Genomic DNA, 26,076 nt, shown 5'->3' with positions numbered 1-26,076 from the left:
AAAACAGTCCTAACGTCGGCCGGTTAGCTCAGTTGGTTAGAGCGTGGTGCTAATAACGCCAAGGTCGCGGGTTCGATCCCCGTACGGGCCATTGTTTATGTGTCACTTTGTCTCATGTTCAACTTCCACAATAATACAGAAGAGGCTTCCGTGGCATTTGTTAGTTGTGAAGCTGTGTAGGGAAAGACAGCTCGTTGAGGATGATTATCAAAGTGTGACTCTAATTATAACAGGAGTTTACAGTTGCTTCTATTCAAAAAAGCTGTTTAGATTTTACAACTTCATCTTCTCTTTCAAGCTCACCTCTTCTTTCTGTGTTTGGACATGGGGATGAAGATTATGTCACCCATAAACTGTATATATTTACAGTCTATGATTTCCACTGCACTGTCAGTATTTCCAGCATCCTGCTGAGTCTTTCATAAGAAACACACATTAGCACAATTTATTACCCTGTTAAAAAGCACAAGATAATTTATTTGACGCAATGTATGCCTTTAAAATAGTATTGCACAAGCAAGGAAACAAACTGGAGGGATCAATATTAGTGCTTTAATCTGCTTTATTGTGACCGGACACGTGTGCTGTCATTCAGTGATCAAGGCAATGCACAGAGTCGTTACAGGCACATTTTCTCAATCTTTTTATTCTACTTTTATCAATACCATTAAGCATCAGCAACAGGTTAGGCAATTTTTTTCACAAAACCTCTGCATCTTCATCTGTAAACCCATTTCATCAGCATGTTATATATAGGACAATTATGCATGACATGCTGAGGGCCCTCAGCAGGATCGACTGTGTTATTTGATTTCAGTGAAAGCTGCATTTTATTTCAAGGGTACAGACAGAATCTTTGTGACTTATACAAACATAACCTTAAATTTCAATACTCCATTTTTGTTCCAGTGTAAGAGACAGTCATGCTGAGCCAGCAGGTCTGTCATACAATAAATAAAAACTTGAGCTCTAAAGTACAGGGTGTTTGGTTTACACAACTTAAATTGGAAACAAGTCCCTTTTTGCATAAAATGTACAAGTCTGCTAACCAAGCACTACAGCTCCACACATCCCATTATCCTCTGTTCGGCAAAATGTTCTGTTAAACTGTGGCACTCTGTTATTGTTAGGATGAGTGTACCTCAGGTCTCAAACTGAATCACTAAGGTCAAAACTGTAACATTTCAGAGCACACAGTGGGCACAGGGTGAAATTTATTAGTTATGATCCAGTTACAGGTGAACATTTAGACTTCAAAATTTACCACACATTCATAACTTAAGTCTCTTATCAGAAAAGGAAAAATAAATTCTGCTTCACATATAGTTTGCATGTTGTTTTCTCATATAACAGTCAACCAAATTTAGCAAAAGTTAACAATAATATTTTCATAACAATCATATACAGGGTAAAACAGACAAGAGAGTGGGTAAGTATTTGAAGCATGCAATGTAGCAAGCAAAGTTTCTCAGTGCTCCAAGTGATAAGGCTGAATATATTTCATAACAACCCCCTGTTCTTAAGCTTATCCTCGTCCCTGTCTGGCAGGACAGAAGTGCTTGGACATGAGGATGCAGATGTTTTCACCACACTCCCAGCACTGCTGTGTGATATGTGGAGCGCCCTGCTGGGTCTTCCTCTTACACACTGAACATGCTTTTGCAGCACTGCCACCTCTTCCTCCTCCTCCACCTCCTTTGGATGATTTTGATATAAGCTGTTTCAGTTCATTTTCTGTGGTGTTGTCGGGTGCCTTTGCAATTCCTATCACCTGAATTCTCTTGGGGTCAAACACACAATCCTCTTCTAAACCACTACCAAAACCACTGTTTGGAGGCAACCAGGCGGTGTCATAGCCATCAGAATGCCAGGTTAGCTGGAACTGGCGGTTGGTCAGGTCAATACGTTTGACCTTGCCAACACGCACTCGCAACTTCAGGACAACATTGCCTGTAAAGCTGAACATCGGATAACCAGAGGCCTTGTTTATATCTCGACTGACGTACACACCCTGTCCCAGTGTGCCACCTGCTGACTGTTTAAAACCACTGGAAATGATACTCCGTGCACTTGAAACACTTGTGCCATGGTACATAGTGTAGACGCCTCGATTCTGGGGTCTCTGGGATTGTCTAAGCTCCACACCAGTAAAAGAGGCGCCGTCGTCCACCACCTCCCAGCCAGAAAACTGCACGGACATCCTCAGGGGAGGTGTGCAGAGGATGTTTATCAAGTCCTGTCTGCCAAAACAAAACCAGAAATGTGTCATTTTGTTGAAACACAAAGAAAGGGAGAGTGAATGTGGCTTAATGATTACATCATATGTAGTAAGGATACTGCTGCTTATATTTCTGTTGTATCTTCACGAGGAGTTATGGTTTTAATAATGCGCTACAACTTTCACATGCTCTCTTTGTCCACGTGTCTATGATCTATGTTCCTTTTGAAACCTTTTGGGCTCATGATTTATGATCCAAATTTTTTCCTTTTTCGCCATTCGTCGCCTATTGATTAACTCACCTATTTCTGGCACGTTTGTGCAGTGAATCAGCTGCATCATCGCAACCTGTCGTCTCTATCGATCTTAATCTTTGTAGTAAATTTTCCTTACTGTCGAAGAGCCCTGTAAGTTTCATTTTCAGCCTCCTTTCGTTTTCCTGCACAGATCACAGGGCTTTTATTCGTGGTGGAAGGCCTAACTGATAAATCTAACAACGGTGACAGGAAACTATCTTCTCTGTAGAAGACAGAGGTAAAGTAAAACATAAGTCAACTAAACTCGGTCATTATGTTATTGTGTCATATCTAGATAATATTATATAATAATCTACGGAGAAAGGTTTAAGACCTACCGTTCGGTCGCTCTCCCAGCAGGCTCTGAACTTTACTTTCGGTTCTATGGGTTTCAATTTCATTCTGATGACGTCATAATTTAAATTCATGGCAGGCCGGTTAGCTCAGTTGGTTAGAGCGTGGTGCTAATAACGCCAAGGTCGCGGGTTCGATCCCCGTACGGGCCACAACTTGTTTTCCAAAGCCAACTACGGAATGAGTTTGCAAAACATAGTCTTGTACACAAATAGAAAAAGACAACAACAGAGAAAAACATAGAAGTTTCCTGAACATCCTGCTAAAGTTGAGGTGTTGTTTATTTTTTGTAATAACTGACGTGATTTAGCAGTTTCATTTAGTCAACCATTACCTAACACGTAAAGCAGAAGTTAGAGGTGACCACCAAATAATAACCATATTTTATTACAGGTGTACAAGTAACACTTTCTTCCAGCACATTATTCTTAACATTTCCTCCTTTTATATGATTATATCATATCCGATATAAGGTCGTTTGACGCATTGTATATACAAACCAAAAGCACCATGCTCCAGAAAAATGGCTTGAAGCAAGTCTCGAGAGTCAAGTACTAATTTAATCAGAAAAAAAACCCTATAACAAAGACGGCTCTAATAACAAAGATGATTGTTCTTTGTTTGAAAGGGTGTAGATCCTACCCCTTTGGTTTTTTTTGCACATTTATAGTCTAATCTGTCACAGCGAACAGAAGAAAACGTGCTATTATAGGACCGTTCTTGTCACCTGCAAACTTTTTGATATCAAGGGAGTCCATCCATCCATCCATCCATCCATCCATTCATCCATCCATCCATCTTCTTCCGCTTATCCGGGGTCGAGTCGCGGGGGCAGCAACCTAAGCAGGGAAGCACAGACTTCCCTCTCCCTAACCACTTCGTCCAGCTCTTCCGGGGGGATCCCAAGACGTTCCCAGGCCAGCCGAGAGATGTAGTCTCTCCAGCGTGTCCTGGGTCTGCCCCGAGGTCTCCTCCCGGAGGGACGTGCCCTGAACACCTCACCAGGGAGGCGTCCGGGAGGCATCCTCATCAGATGCCCGAGCCACCTCATCTGGCTCCTCTCAATGCGGAGGAGCAGCGGCTCTACTCCGAGCTCCTCCCGGATAGCCGAGCTTCTCACCCTATCTCTATGGGAGAGCCCGGCTACCCTACGGAGGAAGCTCATTTCGGCCGCTTGTACCCACAATCTTGTTCTTTCGGTCACTACCCAAAGCTCATGACCATAGGTGAGGGTGGGAACGAAGATCGACCGGTAAACAGAGAGCTTCGCCTTCCGGCTCAGCTCCCTCTTCACCATGACAGACCTGTGCAGAGTCCACATTACTGTGGACGCTGCACCAATCTGCCTGCCGATCTCTCGCTCCATCCTTCCCACACTCGTGAACAAGACCCCGAGATACTTAAACTCCTCCACTTGGGGCAGGATCTCATCCCTGACCCGGAGAGGGCACTCCACCCTTTTCCGGCTGGACCATGGACTCGGATTTGGAGGTGCTGATTCTCATCCCAGCCGCTTCACACTGGGCTGTGAACCGATCCAAAGAGAGTTTAAGGTCACAGCTTGATGAAGCCAACAGGACCACATCATCTGCAAAAAGCAGTGATCCAATCCTGAGGTCACCAAACCGGACCCCCTCGAAGCTAGCTCTGGGAAATATAAAATAGGCATTGATAAAATGGATCTAGGGGTTGCAGCTGGTATAACTGTCTCAGTGGTCTGCCCCGTGAGGTTTGCCCTCAAGTGGGTGGCCCGGGTTTGAATCCAGCCTGTGGCCTGTTTCCCACAAGTCATCCCCCACCCTGTTTCCTACTCTACCCACTGTCCTATCCTCTCTAAATAAAGGCTTAAAAGCCTGAAAAAATATCAAAAATAAATGAAAGATATGTGGTAGATAGTGGGGGGTAAGCATCCTTTTTTGTTTTGTGATGATTAACCTCTAAATCTTCATAGTGTAACACACAGATGTATTCATTCAAAGCTGTGGGTCATTTGCTGTATGTAGACGTGGTCATAAAAAGCATGCAGGTTGGTTTCAGCACTGGTGGTGGGGCCCTAAGTCCCAAACGATGGCCCTGGGCTCTTCATCAGTTGGCATGTTACAGCGGGTCATCCTGCTCTGCCACATTGCTGCCTTTGTGTCTGAAATCCATCTGAAACTTCTCCTTGTCCAGGCGGGACTTGATGTCTCCTATCTGAGCGAGGGACTCAATGGCATCGTGCACAGAGAGGAAGCCTGAAGGAGAGGGAGGCAGTGTGTGCAGAAAATATCTCCAAATAGTATCAATGATTGATTGAGGTGTTATACATCATAACTGAGCTGTCCTACTGGCCTGTTTTACAGCACTGTGATATTTTCCTATAAATTTATTTCTGATATTATTTCATAGTATCAGCTATTATGACTACAAAAGTGGTTCAGAACAGCTGCCCAGAATGGAAATATCTTCAAATATTGCAATGACCTGAGGCTTAATATTTTCTGTCTGTGACCTGTGGTGAAGAAATGAACTCTCCTCTCACAATGATAGGATATTAAATCTCCCTCTTTCTCTGCCTGAGTGCGTGTCTGTCTTGCAGAGAATATTTACAACACTCATCAATTATGTATCGCCCTCTCCCCTTTATCATCCTCTCCTTCCATCTTTTCATCCTACTCTTGGCCAGAGTGATGGCTTCCTCGTACAGAGGTCGGCAGCTGAGCGGTGATTCATATAGTAGTTTACCCCAGTGTTTATTCACTGAGGGAGGCCTTGGCTGCCTTTTATTTGTCTACACTTTAATTATTGCTGGAGGATAAAAGAGGGTGACAGAAAAAGAGGAGGGATTCAGATCTACGGTTAGAGCTCCTGGGAAATATGCGTCCAGTGAGACGGGGATGGATGTCAACAGCAGCTTGATGCGGAGATGAGCTGCTGCACTGGGCGAAGTCTGCAGAGCCAAGTCTTTCAGTGGCTTTGTCTTGGGGTTTAGCTACTTGTTCTAACTTTGACATCTGCACAATTGAAGATTTTTTTTTTTATTTCCCAGTATTGGCATTTATTACTGGGAGCTTGGGTTGGCTGGTGTGTGTTCTGATCAGGTTTCAAAGAGTCACCTCTCTTTGTATCTGCTGACTGTCATCATAAAATATTCTCCTTGTGCTTAATCTGAGATGTTATCAGAAAGTCTCTGTCATAAGCATGTAACACCTGCATGATTATGATACACTCTCTCCACATCATGACTAATTTTTCCCTCTATTTTCGTTGTGTACATTTTTAGCTTGTGCGTGTCCGTGACGTATAAGCTAAGGTAAATGTTGGTATCTGTTGTGTTTACTGTCTGATGACAGTGAGTCACAGACAGTCATCCCCCTACCTTTGTGGTATTCCTGTTTGAGCAGCTGCAGCTCCTGATGAAGGCCATTCTCCACTGAGGTTATCCTTTTCCTGAGCTTGGTCTCAGAGAGTTTCAGCTGGTCAGTGTGACTGCAGCACGTCAGCTCCAGCTGGGTCTCGCACTGCTTCATTCGGGTCTCCAGAGCACATAGCCGGTCAGCTAATCCAGAGGATGACTGAACAATATCACACAGAAAAATATCAGATAATCACATTCCTGCTAGATTTTTAGAATTAGCGCTGGGTTACCTGTACACATGAATCATACACACGTCGACAAAATTGTTGGTACCCTTCGTTTAATGAAAGAAAAATTCACAGTGATCAGAGAAATAACTTGAATCTGACAAAAGTAATAAAAAATAAAAAATACTATAAAATGTAACCAATAAAAGTCAGACATTGCTTTTCAACCATACTTCAACAGAATTATCTAAAAAGATAAATTCATTAAAAACAGGCCTGGACAAAAATGATGGTACCCTTAACCTAATATTTAGTTGCACAATCTTTTGAGGCAATCACAGCAATCAAACAATTCCTGTAACTGTCAATGAGACTTCTGCACCTTTCAGCAGGTATTTTTGCCCACTCCTCAGAGCAAACTGCTCCAGTTGCCTCCACAGGTGTTCAACAGGATTTAGGTCAGGGCTCTTAGAAGGCCACTTTACAATAGTCCGATGTTTTCCTCTTAACCATTCTTGGGTGTTTTTAGCTCTGTGTTTTGGGTCATAGTCCTGTTGCAACTGAGACCAAGCTTTCTGACATTGACCAGAACATTTCTCTCTAGAATCCCTTGATAGTCTTGAGATTTCATTGCACCCTGCACAGATTCAAGACACCCTGTGCCAGATGCAGCAAAGCAGCCCCAGAACATAAAAGAGCCTCCTCCATGTTTCACAGTTGGGATAGTGCTCTTTTCTTGATATACTTCATTTTTCCTTCTGTGAACATAGAGCTGATGTGCATTGGCAAGATGATCCATTTTTGTCTCATCTGTGCACAGGACAATCTCCCAGAAGCTTTGTGGCTTGTCAACATGTAGTTTGGCAAATTCCAGTCTGGCTTTCTATGATTTGTTTTCAACAATGGTGTCCTCTTTGGTCGTCTCCCATTAAGTCCTCTTTGGTTCAAACGACGGATGGTGCGATCTGACACTGATGTTCCTTGAGCTTCATTTGTATTATTTGTCTCTCTGATTTGTCATCAGTTTTCCTCCTGCGGCCACGTCCAGGAAGGTTGGCTACAGTCCCATGAATCTTGAATTTCTAGACAATATGTGCAACTGTAGTCACAGAAGCGTAAAACTGCTTGGAGACTTTACCTTTAACATGCTTGTCTTTAATTTTCTTTCTAATCTCCTGAGACAACTGTTTCCTTTGCTTTCTCTGATCCATGTTGAGTGTGGTACACTTTGGCCATGTCCACACATAGCCGGGTATTTAGGAAAACGCATATATTTTTATAAGTTTACACCTGTCGTCCGCACTAAACTGCAGTTTTACATCACTGAAAACGATGTTTTCTAAAAACTCCAGCCAAAGTGAAGCTTTTGGAAAACTCCGGTTTCATGGTTTTGTGTAGACGCCGGTAAACAGAGCTTTCAGCTCTTAAACGTCACAGCTGAATGACAGCTCATTCTGGTTGGCTGACATGGGTTTTATGTCTGGAAAATACTGCCCATTATGGGTTTGGCATGCCTGGAGCTGCACTCACAGGCGGATTTACCCGCTGTGTGTGGACGGATGTATTTTTAAAAACCAACGAGGGGGGGATATTCGTTTTTGAAAATACCCGACTACGTGTGGACATGGCCTTTATGTCACCAAAAAGCACAGTGACTACCTGTTGTCCTATATATGAGCCCACTGACTGATAACAAGAATGTAGACACCTGTGATGCTAATTTGTGGACACACCTTGGATTGACATGTCCCTTTTGTCACATCATTTTCAGTCTTCTCAAGGGGTACCATAATTTTTTTCCAGGCCTGTTTCTTGAATTTATTTTTTTATAAATAATTCTGTTGAAGCATAGTTGAAAAGCAATGTCTGACTTTCATTGGCTAGATTTTCTAGAATATTTTTAAATTAATTTGGTCAGATTTAAGTTATTTCTCCGACCACTGTGAATTTTTTTTCCATTAAACAAAGGGTACCAACAATTTTGTCCATGTGTGTATGTTGACCCCTGACTGGCAAAAAGAGTGTCTGCTGACACCACTTCACCCACTACAAAGATACAGCCAACTCAGTTTGAGAGCTAAGTGCTGTTTTATGGTGTAAATGTCAGTTTTCTTCTGAGACATGTTCAAGACAGGGCAGTAACAGAGTAACCAGAAGACAAATGGTAACTTTAAAATACAACATGATAACTCTAGTTTCAGTCTATGAAAAGGAGGCTCTTGCTTTCAACTACTTAATGCTGCAAAGTGCTCTGCTCTTAGTGGACGAGGACCAGATAGTCTTATGTTATCCACAGCTCTATGTTCCCACATTTCTTAGATTATTTTTTTCTAAAAATTAAAAAAAAAATTCTATTTTCTAAAAATCATTTTTTTGTCTGACTTCCAGAAATGAAAACAAGAGTTTCGCATCTATAAGCTGTGCTTCAGCAGAAACCCCAGGTGATCGGCCAATTTGTTTGGAGGCAAGGAAAAAAGTCTTAGAAATGTGGGAACAAAGGACTGACCACATGCCATCTTAATGTTGAGTCTTTTTAAGCAAAGATTCACTGAATTATGTCTGTTGTGATCTGGCTGTATAATTAACTGCACTGCTCACATGAAAGACAATTTAGGAACATGGGTCTAAGATGAGTGAAGTCTCCAAACTGACACTTCGAAGCCTGTGAGGTCAAGGAGACTTCTATGTGTGCCTCACTTTCATCTGTTTAGGTGCTGATGAGATAACTAATTTCCACCTGTTCTGCCAAGCCTGCACTGTTGTCATCTCTTTTCCCTCATGAATAGATGTACTGAGGTAGAGCTTATTAGTTTTCTCACAGATTTTCTGTTGGGGCCCATTAGTAGCAATAGCAGTGGTTTAATAAGGATTAACTGATGCTCCTCTGATATGTATCATGTGGCATCTTGAATAAGTCGTCCTCCCTTTAACCTTCTGCAGCTTTCGCACCATCTGCTCACTCTTTTCACATGATTCTCTCTTTTTTTTTTTTAAGTTGCAGGGTCGTTTTTTTTCTGCTGACTCACAGCTCAAAGTGTGACTTAACCCTGCACAGTTTACCACAATACACAAAATCTTCTCTTAGAGAACATGACAACTTGATTGTGACTGTGTGCAAAAAAAAAGGCCTACAGCAAAAAGGCAATCAGCAGTTTTCATTTCTCTTAAAGTCTTAAAATTGTGTGAAACTTAGAGGGATGGTACCATTTTGTCCTGCTGTTGTGTGCAGAGCTGGATGAAGGTGTTGAGTTGTTGTTCTGTCCATTTCTTCAGTGACTCTGTCTGTTCTTTAGCTTCTCTTAGTTCACCTGAGATCCTGCAAAGCCATCAAGGATAAAGAGAAGTGTGGCAAACTGTTCTTCAAAAGTGCAAATGTCTTCTACTTTTTCTTTTAAAACCAGATCCTAAAACATCTTTGGCACATCAGACAATGCAGACAGAAGGCTTAAATCTAAAAACATTAGCAAAACTTTTAGTATATTTACCAATTAAAAACAGATCCTAATTGTAACAACCTGCTGCTGGGCAACTGAAGAAGTTTATGTATTCCCCGAACCAGTACTTTGTTGGCACCATGCTGTCTTTGCCCTGAAACATCTCTACTGTGCAAACAGAAAGTCAATTACGAATCAATCCTGATGTTCTTAAAACCCTGCTCAGAACCAGACTCTGTCTTTGTTAATTAGAGGGGCGACTTCTTGAGACTACGGCTAATTTTGTTTCAGAAGGAAAAACACTGCCTCTGTGGTTGTGTGTCCCAACAGAGAGACACACAGGCTCAAGTTCACCTAAAGAAAAAATGCAAATTTAGACCTTAACTATTCAAACTTTAACTTGAAACAACCATAAGTGCAAAACACCAGCAAAGGAGCAGTGCTTTACAAAGATCACACAAAACAATACTGGACTGTATCATTCCTTCTGTGATGTCATCTTTGTTGTACAGCCCAATCTGTTTTTATCATTTTCTACTGAACTGAAGGTGTAGTGCAATTACTAATTTGCATCATTTTTACAAAACTTAAGGGCGTGGCAGGGAGGCTGACAACAGAGTCTTGAGACAACATATCAAATCCTGTATTTTTTTATTTCATTTTATTTGTTAGGTTAGTTTTTCAGGCTTTTTATGACTTTAATTAGAGAGGATAGGACAGTGTAACAAGCAGCAATCAGGGTGAGAGTGGGGAATGACATGCAGGGAACAGGTCACAGGCTGGAATTGAACCCAAGCCACTCGCTAGGGGGCGCAACCTAGACTGCTAGGTCATCTGCACCCAGAATCCTGTTGTTTTGACAGTGTGATGTATCATTTACTGTGAAAATATGCTGGAGGGATAAAAAAAAAAAAAAAAAAAAGGCGTTTCTGTGATGTACTTCTGACACCTGCTCCCACACGGTGGTTACAGACAGTAATGACAGCCTCACAGGATTAGTCAGTGACGTTGCTGATGGTCTTTCTGATTCTGTTTGTCATAAAAGGTTTTACTGTTAATTTAAGTCTGTTTCATAATCAAAAAAAAAAAATTTCTCACAGGCATATTAAAGAGTAATAAGAAACATGTAGGGATGATGCTTCATGATTCTGCATTAACAGCAGGGACACACTTAATTGTCTTTTAAAGAAGTATTGATTTTAAAATTTGTGTCTTATTTTACTCACAAAGCCCAATGGGGAAACAACATTAAAATATCTCAGATAAAAGCCTCATACCAGGCTCTGCGGAGAGAAAGACTGTGGGTGGGATGTGCTGTAGTATACAGCACCCACACGGTATCAGGCTGTAGTACAGTGTGGGTGCTGTATTTGGTTGAGTTGTGAAATCTTCTCAAGGATGTCATTTTCTTCTTCATATAAAACATTTTGGCACTTCAGGTCAATGACCTTCTTCTCTCTCTTTCTGTCTATTTGAGGTAATCTATATGATGGGAAAATCAATGAGGCACATACCTGGACAGTGTGTGTGTCCTCAATTCAAAGCATATGGCACAGAAACACCTCATCCATTCAGATAACGCTGATAGTTGTTAGGCTTTTATGAACTTAACAACAGGGTGGCTCATGTGGTTGTGTTCAAGGGGTTTTAAAAACTCACCTCTGTGGTAGTCATTGTAGTGTGGTAGTCTCTGCTGTTAAGTTTTTCACATTATTTTTTCTATCTTGTGTTTGTTAATTTGTATGAAACTTGTAACAGACATATTTGCTTTTCTGGTCTGTGGCCTTGTTTTTTGAAAAACATAGTGAGTCGCTGCTGCGACAAACACCAAAGCAAGATTTTTCGTCGACTGACGTGTGATGTCTTTTGGCTGAATGAGATCCTGTGGGTGGCTGGCCTTATAAAAGAGTGTTTAAAGGCATCGAGTCAGAATTTCAAGTTTAAGCCTTGAGTTTGAAAATGTCAACAGCTTGGTACCCATTGAAGGATAGAATATGATCTTAAATACACAACATTTCAAACACTGGGCTCTGAAGTTTGCAGTTCTGTTGCATTTAACAAATTTCTGGATATAAGTTCTGTCCTTTTAAATCTAAGCACAGGCAGATGCAAGATCTGCTGAGCTCCCCCCTATGGACCCAGAGTTATTGAGGAGCTGTCTTTGTTAGACACACAGTGATTTGGCAACACAGCAGAAAAAGCAGATGGGGCAATACACTTTCAGTAAACATCGCTGAGAGATTTGAAGCAAACATCTCTGAGAGATTTGAAGCAAACATCACTGAGAGATGTGTTTCGACTAAAGACATCTTTAGTTGTCCCTGGATGGATGGAAGATCCATCACAAGTTCACAAAGTTTTTTGTCTTTATATCATACATATTGAGGAAACACAGACTGTTTCTCTCAGTTTGTCTTCCATCAGTTGGTTTGGTTTCATGTAATTTGAGACTAGGTTTCCATTACACATCCACCTTATATTACTGAATACAGCACATTCATTATTCATTCCTTTCTGTGTTTGCCCTGTGGAAAAACTACAGGACTCATTTAGCATTTTTTGGCCAATTGCAATCATTTATCAGCCGTGTAAGTAAATCAACTGAGCTAATAGTTTTTCTGTGCCTCTGGCAGTAACAGTTTGAAAATGGTTGTGGTACTGAAACTCTAAATCACAGAAAGAGTTAGGAACGAATGTGTGATATTATAAGCAAACAGATTCCTCAAAGATATTTCTGTATTATGTAGTTTTGAGCAGAATCAAGAGATGTGAATACCCATCTTTTTAAGAGCACGGCTAAAGAAAAAAGTAAACAAGATGATGACCCTCGTGAAGACATAAGCAGCTCACGCAATATGGAAACATCAAGAAATTTCAGCCTTGACAGAAAACTGACTCGTTCAGTTAAGAAGTCGCTCAGACAGCCAGAATGGATTTGTCCTGAGAACAAAATAATACCAATGACGCTAGCTGACGTCAGGCTCTCCTGATGTGTCAATACAGCCGGTAATAATGTGCTAAACCTTGTTTGGAAAAGCATAGCTTCGCCAAAACAAAGATTTGGTGATCCTCTGAAGAGCAGACATTTTATAACAGTTTTGACTGTTTCTCTTAATGATCTTACCTGTCTTCTCTTTGTTTCATCTGCACCTGTAGATCAGACATGGAGCTCTTTAGACTCCTGGCGTTTTGTGACATTAAGGCCTCCAGTCTCCTCAGCTCACAGTGGAGCTGGAATAATAGAAACCACACAGAGACACCCACACAGACACAAAAACAAAAACATACACCCTGTGATGTGATGTGACTGTAGCAGAGACAACTGTTCATATTACAGTTACCTGCGTATGGTGTGAGAGGGAAGGCTTGTAGAGGGAGGCTAAACTTTGTAAAGCTGGAGAAACCCATACAGATTCTACACTTATTATCTTAGATAAGTCACATCCCTTAAGTTTCTTTTTCTTTTATTAAAGCATTTGTGAAGCAGGCATTCTTCTTTATTTATTTGGCTCAACCACTGCCTTCAGTCGTACCCAGCATTTTGGAAAACCTTTAATTATGTTTGTCAGTTGTTGCATTTTTGTACAATAACCCATTGTTGATTGTTCCTCTACTTTTGACTTCTTCACTGTCTTTTGTTGTCTAGTTCTGTTTCTGTCTGTGATATAACCATGACGCTTGCTTTTTAAACCGATGCCTCCATGAGCTGACCTTTCACCCTTAACGTTTCTGCTGAGTCAAGCAGATTTGGCCCCAGCACCACTCCTCCAGCCAGTCAGGACTGGGAGTTACAGCAGTGACCCACTTTCCCTGTCTTTTCAATTATCTTTATGGTACATGCTTGACCAGTGCTCCCCGTCTAATGTGCTGCTATCACCCTGACTTACCCCTGTGGGCTACAAACACAGTGCACGCTGAATCAGAGAGAGTGTTTGTCGACCGCGGTTTGAGTCGGCTTAAGATAGAGTAAAGTGATGGAGAGTATTATGTGACGTGTGCTCTAATCCAGGGTTTAGGCCTTTTTATAGTATTTTTTTATACAGAGGGGTAGTAAAAACAGTTCAAAGAGAGAGCTTGTCTATCAGGTTTTGAAGAAACTCCTTGTCTTATTTCTTCTAGACCCTGGCTGAGCTCCCCTGAAAACACCAAATAAAAACAATTTTGATAAAATAATTCTTTTGTATACCTCATAAATCTAGATTCCTTTACCTAAGGCTACTTTGTATAAATGAATCGCAGGCTACATCCTGTAAATTTCAGAACATAGGAGGGATTTTGCTTCTCACTGCATTATTGAATATATTTGCCAACAAGGTTAAGACTATACAGGCATGCTAGCAGGGCCTTGAATCCACACCACAGTGCTTAACACAATAATGCTAATGCCCTGATCTGCTTAAGGTGCGGAAAGAATACTTTAGGTATCAAATGTCAGAGGTTCATCCTTTAAGTACAATGAATGCATTTTTCAAGTTTATCAGTGGTCTTTCGATTGTGAAGTACTGTCTCTGATTTGTAACTTCTTTTGGTCATAAGAAATAGCCAGGGGGTTATCAACTTATCTTCAGAGGATTCTTAATGTCTGAGCAACTTTATGCAGCAATCATGTGGGGAAAAAAAAGGTTTATTAAAAGGTTTAAGAAGCAACTTTAATTCACCTGCAGTGAGCTACTTTACCGATGTCAGCACACAGTACTGTTCCACTCCATTTTTAGTATTATGTTGTACAGTTCTAGAGAACAACAACCATATACTGACATCCCTTTTCCACCCTTTTAACGATGTTGAGCAAGAAATTCATGCTTTTATTTCTACACAACTAGACTACTGTAATGCTCTCTATACTTTGGTGTAAATCAGGCTTCCTTCCCATGCTTACAGTTAGTCCAAAATGCAGCTGCTCGTTTTTTAACAGGAGCACAAAAGCATTGAACACATCACCCCGATCCTGTAGTCTCACCATTGGCTTCCTGTTCATTTTAGGATTCATTTTAAAATTTTACTATTTGTTTTTAAATCTTTTCAAGGATCAGCACCTCAGTACATCTCTGACCTTTTAAATATTCACACTCCCTCGCATTCCCTGAGGTCTGCTGATCACTTTCACATCATGGTCCCAAAAACCTGTTTAAAGACCCGAGGTGATCGAGCCTTTTTGGTGGTGGCTCCCAAATTGTGGAATGATCTGCCACTAAGAATAAAAACATCCCCCACCCTAACAACTTTTAAATTGCGTCTTAAAACTCACTTTTATTCTTTGGCTTTGAACTCAGCATGAGAGTTGTGTGATCCTTGTCCTTTTATGTCTTTTATGGTCTTAACCCCTTTGTTTTTTTATGACTATTATTTGTTTCTATGTGTTATTTTAATTGATTTAATTCATTTAATTGATGTTCTTATATGTTACTTCAACTGTGCAACACTTTGGTAATCTTTTTTTTTTAAATGTGCGTTATAAACAAAGTGGATTGGATTGGATTGGATTGGATCCCTGGGGCTGTATTGATTGATGCCTAAAATCAAAACTTCAGTTTCCTGTGAGACTTTACAATGTTTTTTTCTTCCTACAATGTCTAACCAAGTTCTGCCATGAGAAACTATTTGCCTAATAACTCTGTTCCTAAAAACTTGTAAACATTTCATTAAAAGGTCCCATATTATGCAAAAATCACTCTATTAAGTCTTTTAGTGAAATTTGTGGGTCTTTGTCTTTCCTCCCAGCCCACAAAATGTGATATTTAATGTCAAACCCTGTACTTGGTAGAGCTTGTGAATGTAAAATCCTGACCTAAAACAAGCTGTTTGGATTTTGGGGATTTGCAGATGTCAGCAATTCACTTTTTTGACCAATCAGGAGCAAGTCTGACCTGATTGGACCTCCCTCCACCCACTACCCTCCCCACTGCTGTTCAGAATGCCAACGTTGAAGAGCTGCTTTGTTTTTGGCCATAAACAGCCACATAGTTCCACGCACAAGCTTCCCATCAATGATCAATATTAAACTGCAGAAAAGGAGCATAATATGGGACCTTTAAGCACCTGTAGATGTGCTGACACTGAAACATCTCTCACCTTAGCTTCTATCTCTTTGAGTTGCACGTCCACAGCTGACCTGAGCTCTGTCACCTCTTTCTGCAGTCTAATCAGCTGCCGCTCCCACAAGCTCACATCACTGCTCAGCTTGGCAATACTGGCATCACACCTGTGACAATGGGTGAAGAAGCGGAGTGGGGAATCAATCAATGAGGAAGTGGAATGAGAGGGAAAGGTGTGAAGATGAGGAAAAGAGAGAGAAACTGTATGAATCTAAAGCCACACACAGTTCAAATGGTTTAAGCTGACCCTTACTGCAAGACTGTTCACTCCCCTTTTGGTCTGAATTAGTTGACCCTTCTCCTACCAAATCCTTCCTGTTTCCTCACTCCATCAGGGGGGACTGAGTGTCTATGTTAACAAATACGTTGTGATAAAACAGTGTAGAAGCCCGTCATCAGTTCCAGCAGCTAATTGTGGTGATGCCCTTCAAGAAACATGGGTTTTTCCCCGGAGAGCACTACAGGCTGTCCATGCAAAGCTTTACAGACCAATACAACTCAACAGAAACCACTGGCGCTTAACTTACTCGATAATTTATGACTAACATACAAGAGGTTGTTAGACAGAGTAGGTGGTTTTTCCACACCCTTTATTGGACCATAAATCAGTTGTTTGTTTACCAATAGGTTGTATCCATAAGCTGACTTGACCAATCATTGCTGGCAACATTTTAAAGATTTAGAAAGGCAGCTTCACAGTTAAAAACACCAATTCTTAAAAGATGCTTTTGAAGCAGAGTACTGAGATGATAACCTCTCTTTTGCGATCCGATCTCTGAAATCATCACAGCCTGCACAGACAAAAAATTAATGAGCAAGTGCTAATCAGAATCGAGCCAGTGTTCAAACCTGGGAACTCCTCCTAGCTGAGAGCATGATCATTAATCTTTGTGCGTGTGTGTTTGATCGTCAAAGGTTTATACATATAGGGAAATGTGAGGCTGGGAGGAGGGGCTGCAGACAGCAAACAGGACAAACTGTACAGTTTAGGTTCACTATAAAAGAGTAACAAGTGATCAGCAAGGAAAGTCAGTCTGTCATAGGATCTGAGTATTTGTGGGTATAATTCACGCATTTTTTTTTTTTTTTTTTGCAGTTTACTTTTCAGTCTAATTATTGTTTTTTTTTTAAAGACTCTGTCCCACTGAGCACCCACAGGAATTGACCCAGGCCTGGGTTGCATACCTGGCCACTCTTCCTCTCAGGTCTCCAACACCAGCCGTGTTCTTCTGGTCCAGGTTTTGGACAGCCTGTGTTGTTCCAGAGGTGATGGAGTCCTGCTCTGCGATCTGTCTTTCCAGAGCCTGTTCAGGACAAATAGGATGCTCCTGAACTCAGACTAGGGACCAATAAGTATGACAGCAAATGCTCCTGATACCAATGATTGAGTTAAAGCTATGGTGTACAATTTGGAGGCTTTGTAGATCTTAATAACACCGTTTATAGGGCTGTAATGGTCCTATGGTCCAATCTACACAATGTAAAGACCAAAAAGAATGAAAAAATCCATTCTGTATATCCCCTGCAAAGCTGCATTCTAGTTGACCAATCTAAACCGCGCATCCCTATGAGTCCATCCAATCCCCTGTCTCCCTCACTTCGCACCGTCATGCCCATGGTCCCACCTCGTCCGTCCCCACTACCCCTCTCACGTCAGCTAGCTGCTCAGCTACCGAAGCGCCTTGGAGTCAGAGAAGACCGAAACCAGGAGGCTGTTACTGTTACCCTCCACAGGGAAGTGAAGAAAACGAAAAAGTTTCCAGGAAAAGGCTGAAGCAAGGATGAGTGATACAGGTGCCAACAAAGACTGAATATTGGAGAAATGTACGACCTGTGGAAAAAGCTGCAGAGGGATTTGGGACTGAAGACTGACGCCCAGACAGCTGAGTTTCTGTTGAACAGGTAATGACTTTGTTTACCACAGTGGGAGATGTCAGCTGAATAACTCTGGTTAGTCTGTGCCTGTACTGGCTAATGACTGAACGCTGCTGGTCGGAACGGGTCGGCTCTGTCAATAGATTTTAGCATAAGTTAGCCACACATCTTTAGCATTGTAAACTGAGCTGGTGAAGACACACCAAGAAAGGTAAAGCCTCGCCCACAGTCGGCTCCGCACTGATCAGCTGGCAGTAGCAACGCCAGACCTGCTTTGCCGGCGAATTCATGGTTTTGATCGCGCTGGTCCAATTGAAAAGCTACCACTGTGTGTTACTTGCTCTTTTGGAGGGGGCGTGTTGTTAGGAGGCGAAGAAGGCCGATACGAGCTGGGGGGGGCGGGATCTTGGAACACGGAGGGGAGGAGTGAGTGAGGCCGCGTTTTTCAAACGTGTCTCATCAGCCAAACTGGGTTTCAGATCGTAGACCATAGCTTTAAGTGACTTAAAATAATGATGATGTAACACACAATGTTTGTGAGATCATCGAAATACGATGAGAGTGAATCCAGCTCCATTTAACTGCCGTGTGTTTTACTAATTGATGTGTTGAGGTTATAACAAATTTGATCTTTTTAATATTTAATGATGAGCTTTTGTTTTTGGGCCACTTGAAGTGCAACTGATAGGCCTTTTAGCTCTTTTACTCTTGCGTGGTGAACATGAACCACATTAAGAAATCACTATGTCAGAGGAGACTAAAGTCTTCTCAGTCAGTTAGAGTGAAATAATAAGATATGGAAAACACAAATGAGGCATTAGAAACATCATCACCATCTGAGCATGAAAGATGATCATAATGGAAATAATTGTGTAAGCAAAGAATCTGTGATAACCCAACATCAGAGAACAACCACGTGGATCATTTATAAAGCAAATATTGACGGTGTAGTCATACTTTGGTTTGATTAAACGGCACATTCACTTCACACTATGGCTTATTACTTAGTCATGTGCAAAATGAATCTGCTGTTTCACATTCATGTCATGTTTCAGATAATTACATAATGTAATCATATTAACAGCCCATTTGGTATGCAGTGCAGTCACTTCTGTTATCCTGGTCCTAGTTGTGAAGACACAGTGTGACGTTCATGCAGTTTCACTGAGACGTAATTCTTCTAACTGTTGTTTTCCAGAGCTTAGTGAGTGCTTGACTTGTCAGTATTAATCCAACTGCATGCTGTTTACATCTGCCTTTTTCTGCTTATCCAGACAAAGTGTCCACAAGCTGCTGTTGACGAGGAGTCAGGCAGGCCGGGCTCAGGCGCTGCACCATTCTATCAGGTATAATCAAATCAGCTGGGAGTTTGTGGCTGTGGCTCTGAGTGTGTGCTGCACATCAAAAGCGACAAGGAGAAGAAAGGGAAGCAGATAAAAGAGTGTGATGGAATATAAAAAGCAGAGATGTAGGAAGGAAAAAGAACTCACACTGTCGAGGAGTGTTTTTTTGTTGTTTTGCATAATGAGACTTTTTTTGCATATTCCCTACCAGAAAAACAGCCCCACCCTTCCCACCCACTTTACCCAACCAACACATTTACATACCTGTATGTCTATGCTAAGCTGCTTCACGATACGAGTAATGGTCAATATGTGATTCTCCAGCAACTTGCGGGACAGTGCCTCCAGTTGGATGGAGCCTCTTGTGGACTGCAGACCTGCTGACACCTCTTCTTTGATCCTGAAAGCCTGCTCCAGGAGCACTGTCAGCGTCCTCTCCTGACCACGCAGGCCACCGTCCAAAACATCAAACCTCAACCAGGAAGTAAACAGAAGAAGAAAATAACAAACTTAGAGTCCAAGAAGGTTATTAGCTCATTAAAATTGATTTTGCAATAGAAGGATTTGAGTTGCAAATGGGGTAGGGTGAACTTCTTATGCTCAGGAGGTACAGGAATAGATTATGGATATAATACAGCACAGGGTGACCCAGAGGAATAATAGAAATATGATTCTATTGGTTTTTTTATATCCTCAGGTCACTCCCCAGCCAGACCTCTCATTTCATCTTTTTTCCTGCCCTGTGTCAGCATGCCCAGTGCTTCAGCATTGTCTGGATTAATCTTATCAACTTGAATCACAGAGGTCCACAGCTGTAATTCAATCCAATCAGTTGGTAGGAAAAGGGTTCATCGACCTTTCAGTCTCAGACAATTTTAGGAACACAATCATGGACTTAAAGGAACTATAAAAAAATTAAAAAAAAATGTGACAGAGCTTTCTGTTTTTAATGGCAGCATATAATATGGAAACTTCAGGAGAGAAATTACCTGGTTTGAATCTGGTGTGGGTGCTTCTTTGCTTCATGTGACATTGTCTTTTTCTTTTAAAGAAAAACACATTCCATGTTATGGCATAATTTAGCGTTAGATGTGTTACCTAGTTAGTATCCATGCAACAAACTTTTAAATTCACTCTCCAGCATGTCAAAAACAATATCATGCAATAAGAATGCTCTTTTGCCTGAACAGAAATGTATAAAGCATTTTTTCCCAAATTATTAGAATACTCACAGGCCAGTGCTTTCTCCAGCCAGCTCAAGAGTTCATGTGTTTGTGTTGTAACTTGGTTACTGTGGTTTCCTTGAGCCGGGTGTGCCTGCCTGCCACTGTGAATTAGTCAGCATAGTAATGTGAGAATGATGCACTGTTCACTCCATGAAGCCACTTAACTCAGCAAACCAGAGCATACAGTGTGAACGGGACGTTTCCTTTAACCCCTGAGAAATAAGCGACTAACTGATGGGAGAAAAAAAAAACTCTGGTCATTGCAAATGAAGCAGCTGTCGTTAACAAATTGGTTCCTGTTTTGAATAAGTTATTGATGAATTTAATTAGAAATCTGAAATCTGTTGAGTAGTGTAGAGGTCACTTGGGTTGTCTGGTGTCCACTGCACTGGTACAATTTAGCCCTTAATTGGCTGTTCTACTGCACTTGGCACTCTTCTTCTTTGGCTTATCCCTTTGACCCTCCAATGTTCACGGCAAGAAAAGAAAACAATTTTTGTTTTTCTCATGTTGTTGGAGAATAAAAATCAGCAAGCACAAATATCAGGAAAAAAAACTTTTTGAGCAGTAAAGATGACCCAATTAAGTTATACAGCCTGCATAGCCTCAATCTTTGAGGCTGAACAATGAAGCCCTGCTAGGTTTGTCTTTGTGATGACTATCAGTTTGTTAGCTGGTCATTGGTCTGTAAAAGAATGTCAGACTAACTTATTTTGGCTGTAAAGTAGTATTTCAAAATGTATTCAAACAATGTAATAATAATAATAATAATAATAATAATAATAATAATAATAATAATAATAATAATAATAACTTTATTTATATAGCAACTTTTATAAACAAAAGTTATTAAGTTCTTTCACAGGAACACAGACAAAAACAAAGCAGAAACACAAAAATAAAACACACAGTTCTAGAGGCACTTGAGCAGAAAGACACCATGCATGGAGACATCAGGAAGCAAGTCAGGGACCCAGTCAATACAAGAACCATACAACATAAAATGAGACCTCGAGGACAGAAATAGAAGCTTAAAACATAAAACTCAGTAGGAGGTGAAGGAAAAGGCAATGGAAAGGCAATAAAAGGCAGTCACAAACAAAATCAGAACATCAAATTTAAATAGATAAAATTGTTAAATAAATATGAACAGAATAATGATAATTAAGCAAAGATTTGAGCAAAAGATAAAACAATTTAAGGCCTAAGGGGTGTAAGTGAAAAGATTAAAAGTGAAACAAGGGTGAATCACAAGTTAGGTAAAATCAGGATTAGTAGAGGGTATTTACAATAATGTAAAAATAAGATAGAATAATAAATAATGAATAAAAAAATCATATAAATAAAGAGGATGGACTTAAAAAGGTAAGAACAATAACATAGAGAAAAGCTAAAAAAAAACAATAAAGGCAAAATAAGAGAGTAAAAAATGAAAGACAAAAGACAGCATCACATAAAAGCCAACCTATAAGAGTGGGTTTTTAAAAGTGATTTAAGGCAGGTCGTGCCTTATCTCTTCTGATAGAGCATTCCAAAGTCGAGAAAGCTCTGTCACCTTTAGCTTATTATAAGTAATTAAGTTTAAGTAATAGTATAAGTGATAAAAGGAATACACAGCACAGGAAATCATTTGAGACTCTGTAAGCTGTTGATCTGCTGTTTCATTGCACACAGTTCAACTATCCACCCACTGAGTATTCTTTTTTCTCTGACTGAATGAGCCGGTGAGGTATGATTCAGCACCTGGGGTGAAAATGTCCTCATCATGTTTCATTTTAACCTACATGATCACACAGTATGAGTCAACTGTGTTAGTAATGCCACTCAGTTATGCACAAATGCCTTCAGCACACACACACACACACACACACACACACACACACACACACACACACACACACACACACACACACACACACACACACACACACACACACACACACACACACACACACACACTGGCTCAGTCTCCTATCAACAGGACCAGGATCATTAGGAAGAAAGGGTCTGCACAGTGCAGGGTCATCAGTTATCCATGCTGGACTGATAGAGAAGCCAATGGTCGCTGAAAGGAAGCGTCTGGCTCAAACACTCACATCTCCATCTCCCTAAATGAAAGAAGCATTCAGGGCAGTGTGCAGAGCTGCTGCCAGTGCCCTCCCGGTAGTAATCAAAGTGTTTTATTTTGTAGGATGGATGAGAAATCATGCACTGGTCCAGAGATACACACAACTTGTAATTGGCTTTTGATGTAATGTTTGAGTTGCATCCAGGTAAATCAGACAAATCCATATATTAAAACAGAATGAAGCTTTGCAGGTCTTACATAGTAGTCAATGCTGCAATTAGTTATCCATTAACAGGGCTCTTTTTTTCATTTTTAGAGGGTACTGCATCAGAAACAGTTGATTGCCTTCATTACCACTCCCACAGGTAATTCTAGGGACATACGTTTCAAGTGAATACGTCTCCCTGTAAGTGGCAAACAGCACTGTGCACTTGAAGTATGTAGTTGGAAATTTCCCTCTGACATTACATCACCTTTCTTATTTACTGTCAGTCACTCATCATCTCTGTTTGCAGGTAGAAGAGCACTCTGTGGCCTGCAGAGAGCTAGATATAGTGAGGAGCATTCATTGTAGTAATTGCTGTCTTTGTGTGTTTGTTTTTTTTGAGAGTGGGCACAGTGTTTACCAGGGGCAGACCAGACCAGCTCCAGAGCAGGCCGAAGGATATCACATAATGAGTTTTAACACACACACACACACACACACACACACACACACACACACACACACACACACACACACACACACACACACACACACACACACACACACACACACATCATTGCAGCAGCAGTTAAGCATCCTCAAAAAGCGACTCGGCTCCTTGCTGCTGCTTCTGGGTGATAGCATTCACTAAAGCCTGACCTATTTGACGGACTGAACACAGCCAGACTACAACTGCTTCAGTCCAAAATATCAACAGAAAAAGTAAAGAAAAAAAATCTTGCAAAGGTTTTAGACTCATGACAGCCTGGGATTCACCAAGGTCACCGCTGTTAGAGATTTAACAGAGAGGCTGCAAATACTCCCTCCAACACACACATGAAACTACACACAGATAAACTCAGATGGCTTTGACAAGGAATGCACGACTGAGTTATAAACATCTCCACGAGGCATTGTGGGGTTGCATTATGCAATCACCAGCATACAGATTATCCAGTCAAGTGAGATGGTTGGCCAGAGGGAGGCGCGGTGCAGCCTTCGTCCTGCATTTGAATATAGCAATTAATGAGGAAGTTTGACTTAACCCTGGTAAGACTCAGTGGACAGAGCAGGGACGCATAGACTGTCTGCAACTAAAAAGGAGCATTAATGAAGCAATTTCCTAGCAGAAATCACTGCATATGTCCAACTTGACAGCTGAGAGAAGATAAATCTTCAACAGATGAGGACATTGCCCGTCGTCTAACCAGCGAGCTGCACAGTGTGTGTCATAGAAATTTACACTGTTTCCTGCCTGCATAGGCATTTTTTAAGGCTCGTAGTGAGACTAAACCTCTTTCATCATCACTCTGTGCGTCTCCTTCTTGGCGCTCTATAAACTGATCATCAGTGGAAGTGCTCCTGAGCTGCAGCAGCCCAACTGTGACATCCCTTCCCCACCACTCAGAGTGAGCTCAGGCTGGCTGGCTGCTGCACAGGCACCATGGAGCAAAAATCACCCAAGGATGAAAGCACCGCAAAGGGACAAGAGTCTCTGTCCTACCAGCGAAGGATGTGGAAGAATTTCCAGGAGAAAACCAAGCCATGGCTCAGTCCGAAACTGGGATCAGAGCGTCGCGGTGCCGGTGGCGCGGAGGGCAGCAAGAAGGAGTCTGGGTTGTGGATGTTTAAGAGGAAAAAGAAACAGCTGGACCGGGTGTTTTCGTCGTCCCAGCCGAATTTGTTCTGCTCCACGCCGGCGCCTTTTCAAGGGGATAAGCAGACACTCGGAGGCGATGCAGTCCCGGGCACTAGCAGCGACGGTCAGCCACTGCTTCATTCCCTTGGCGCTGCTTCTGGAGCCACGGGGAGTAAACCCGAGCTGACAGCGCACGGGAGCCCCAAACTCCCCGTCTCCCAGTTGATCATGTACCAGCAGAAGAGCTCCTCTCTCGGGTCGGCGTGCTTCGAGAAGCTGGTGGTGGACCCGGCCGCGGTGCTGGGAGAGGAGGAGCAGCTGCGTAAAAACGCAAGCGATTCTGTGAGTATAGATCATGTGGCAAAACACACATGAACCGGACGATGTGTTACTATCACGTCAAGCTATAGAGCGTTTTAATCAATGAAGCGGTGGGTTGAGCTACATTGCTCTGGTCATTGATAAAACGAGACAAGTTTTATGATGGTGCCGAGACGAGCACACTTCTCCTATCATGTGATGCGCTCATTGATTTGCCAGTCCACTGCTTTCTTTGCTCTGTCCTGGAGCATGAAGGGCCACAGCCAAGGCCAGTGTTATACGCCTACATTATATGATTACATAACATGATTCCGAGTTTGATATCCTGTCACTATCCCCTTGCTCTGTACCCCGAATCCCTCATGAAACATATCCACAAAGGCTACTCTGCTCATTTACAGCCTCCTTCAGCCAGCTCACATCCCTTTCTTCCTGTGCAGGGACTGTCCCTTAGCTTCACAGTCCATCTGTCACTGTGTCCTTGTCTGGGCTGCAACAGGCCCATGCAGGCTTAAGGGTCCATCATGTCTTTCCTTTTCATGAAAAGAGGCCAGCTGGCATATGATTATCAGGCACCAGCAGTGTTGGAAAATGATGGCGAGTGTATTCCCATCACACAACTCAGCGTGCTGAGTCAGGGTGCCCATAGGAGAGACAGTTGCAAAAGGATCAGTCAGCTAGAGATGGCTAGTGGTCCGGCTACATTCACAGAAATGACACACGTGCCGGAGGGTTTGTGAAGAAGCTGTTTTCTGGTCAGATCATGAGGAAATAGGGGTGAGATTTAGGTTTAAGCAAAAGAATCAGAAATGCCTGGAAGCCTTCTGACATCTGACAACTGTCTCATAGCAGTCCAATTAACTTGTCCCACAGTAGGTCATGTTTTCAGACAGGCTGCTTGGACATCTAATAGTTCTGCCCATGAAAATTAAGTGGGAGACACAGGATGTGAGAATAACGGTGTGTGTGTTCAGTTTCAGCGGCAGCAGTAATTGCAAAGCTTTTCATCTCAGCACTCTCAAAGTGTTGCAGAGCTGCTTCTGAACATCATCCAGGGCCCTGTCCAAAAGTGATTTAGCATTCAGGCACACTTAACCATTAAATCTTTTAGAGAAGTGGAGCGCACTCTGCTGAGGAGGTAAAAGAAAGCAAATATTAATGACTTCACTGAAATTGATCCTACAGTTAAATCACAGCAGGTCAGTTACATAATGCACAGAGATCCCACTTTGCCAAACAGAGTTTCAGTGAGCCAGTAGTTACCTCCTGTTGTCACCGTGTCTATCCAAACTTCTGCTGTTCATTTGCTGTGTATCCACATATCTAAGAAGAGAGGAGAGAGACAGCATCATCTTCTCAGATTACAGTGGAGTGATTTGTTAGCATTTACAGTCACGGTTGTAAGAGATAGAGTGATTATGTAATAAAGTTAGAGGAA

The 26,076-nt window shown here is 41.8% G+C and overlaps 3 protein-coding genes and 2 non-coding genes across 9 annotated transcripts in view; 3 read left to right on the top strand and 2 right to left on the bottom strand.

Annotated features, from left to right (window-relative positions):
* Positions 1–17: 17 nt before the first annotated feature.
* trnai-aau (transfer RNA isoleucine (anticodon AAU)) lies at positions 18–91 on the top strand. Its single transcript has one exon. It is a non-coding gene; the product is annotated as a tRNA-Ile (tRNA).
* A 619-nt stretch (positions 92–710) lies between these two features.
* Positions 711–2,200, bottom strand: LOC141790704 (uncharacterized). Its single transcript, XM_074670753.1, has one exon. The coding sequence runs from the start codon at positions 2,198–2,200 to the stop codon at positions 1,526–1,528; it is 675 nt and encodes a 224-aa protein (XP_074526854.1). The 3' UTR covers positions 711–1,525.
* Positions 2,201–2,946: 746 nt separating this feature from the next.
* trnai-aau (transfer RNA isoleucine (anticodon AAU)) lies at positions 2,947–3,020 on the top strand. The gene has a single exon. It is a non-coding gene; the product is annotated as a tRNA-Ile (tRNA).
* A 1,937-nt stretch (positions 3,021–4,957) lies between these two features.
* fam81b (family with sequence similarity 81 member B) lies at positions 4,958–24,875 on the bottom strand. Of its 2 annotated transcripts, XM_074670748.1 has the most exons (10): positions 24,183–24,875; positions 20,412–20,506; positions 20,169–20,221; positions 19,444–19,651; positions 17,147–17,265; positions 15,939–16,068; positions 12,991–13,097; positions 9,637–9,748; positions 6,227–6,422; positions 4,958–5,102 (listed from the first exon to the last, which is right to left on the bottom strand). In XM_074670748.1, the coding sequence occupies exons 3-10, from the start codon at positions 20,210–20,212 to the stop codon at positions 4,966–4,968; spliced, it is 1,053 nt and encodes a 350-aa protein (XP_074526849.1). In that variant the 5' UTR covers positions 20,213–20,221; positions 20,412–20,506; positions 24,183–24,875; the 3' UTR covers positions 4,958–4,965. The 2 variants fall into 2 exon arrangements, with proteins under 2 accessions (XP_074526849.1, XP_074526850.1); XM_074670749.1 differs by lacking the exon at positions 24,183–24,875 and having other exon boundaries at positions 20,412–21,130.
* Positions 23,719–26,076, top strand: part of mctp1a (multiple C2 domains, transmembrane 1a) — a 152,735-nt gene continuing 150,377 nt past the window's right edge. For 2 of the 4 annotated variants that reach the window (XM_074670737.1, XM_074670736.1), the window contains exon 1: positions 23,719–24,659. In XM_074670737.1, coding sequence (XP_074526838.1) covers positions 24,123–24,659 — 537 coding nt within the window. In that variant the 5' untranslated portion in view covers positions 23,719–24,122. The remainder of the gene's footprint in view (positions 24,660–26,076) is intronic. The other 2 variants (XM_074670740.1, XM_074670738.1) reach the window with 1 other exon arrangement.

Source organism: Halichoeres trimaculatus, unplaced genomic scaffold, assembly GCF_033239565.1.
Source record: "Halichoeres trimaculatus isolate MK-OKI-2021-1 unplaced genomic scaffold, fHalTri1.1 fHalTri1_scaffold_5, whole genome shotgun sequence".
Taxonomy (NCBI): domain Eukaryota; kingdom Metazoa; phylum Chordata; class Actinopteri; order Labriformes; family Labridae; genus Halichoeres; species Halichoeres trimaculatus.
This window is presented reverse-complemented; position numbering and strand designations above follow the sequence as displayed.

Excerpts from the sequence above, each read along its gene's own strand:
- LOC141790704 (XM_074670753.1), bottom strand. The coding sequence starts at position 2,200 with ATGTCCGTGCAGTTTTCTGGCTGGGAGGTGGTGGACGACGGCGCCTCT.
- fam81b (XM_074670748.1), bottom strand. The coding sequence starts at position 20,212 with ATGTCACATGAAGCAAAGAAGCACCCACACCAGATTCAAACCAG. Across the intron at positions 16,069-17,146 it reads CTGAGAGGAAGAGTGGCCAG|GTGTGATGCCAGTATTGCCA; the intron begins GTATGCAACCCA and ends CCATTGTCACAG. Across the intron at positions 5,103-6,226 it reads CAAACAGGAATACCACAAAG|GCTTCCTCTCTGTGCACGAT; the intron begins GTAGGGGGATGA and ends CCTCTCCTTCAG.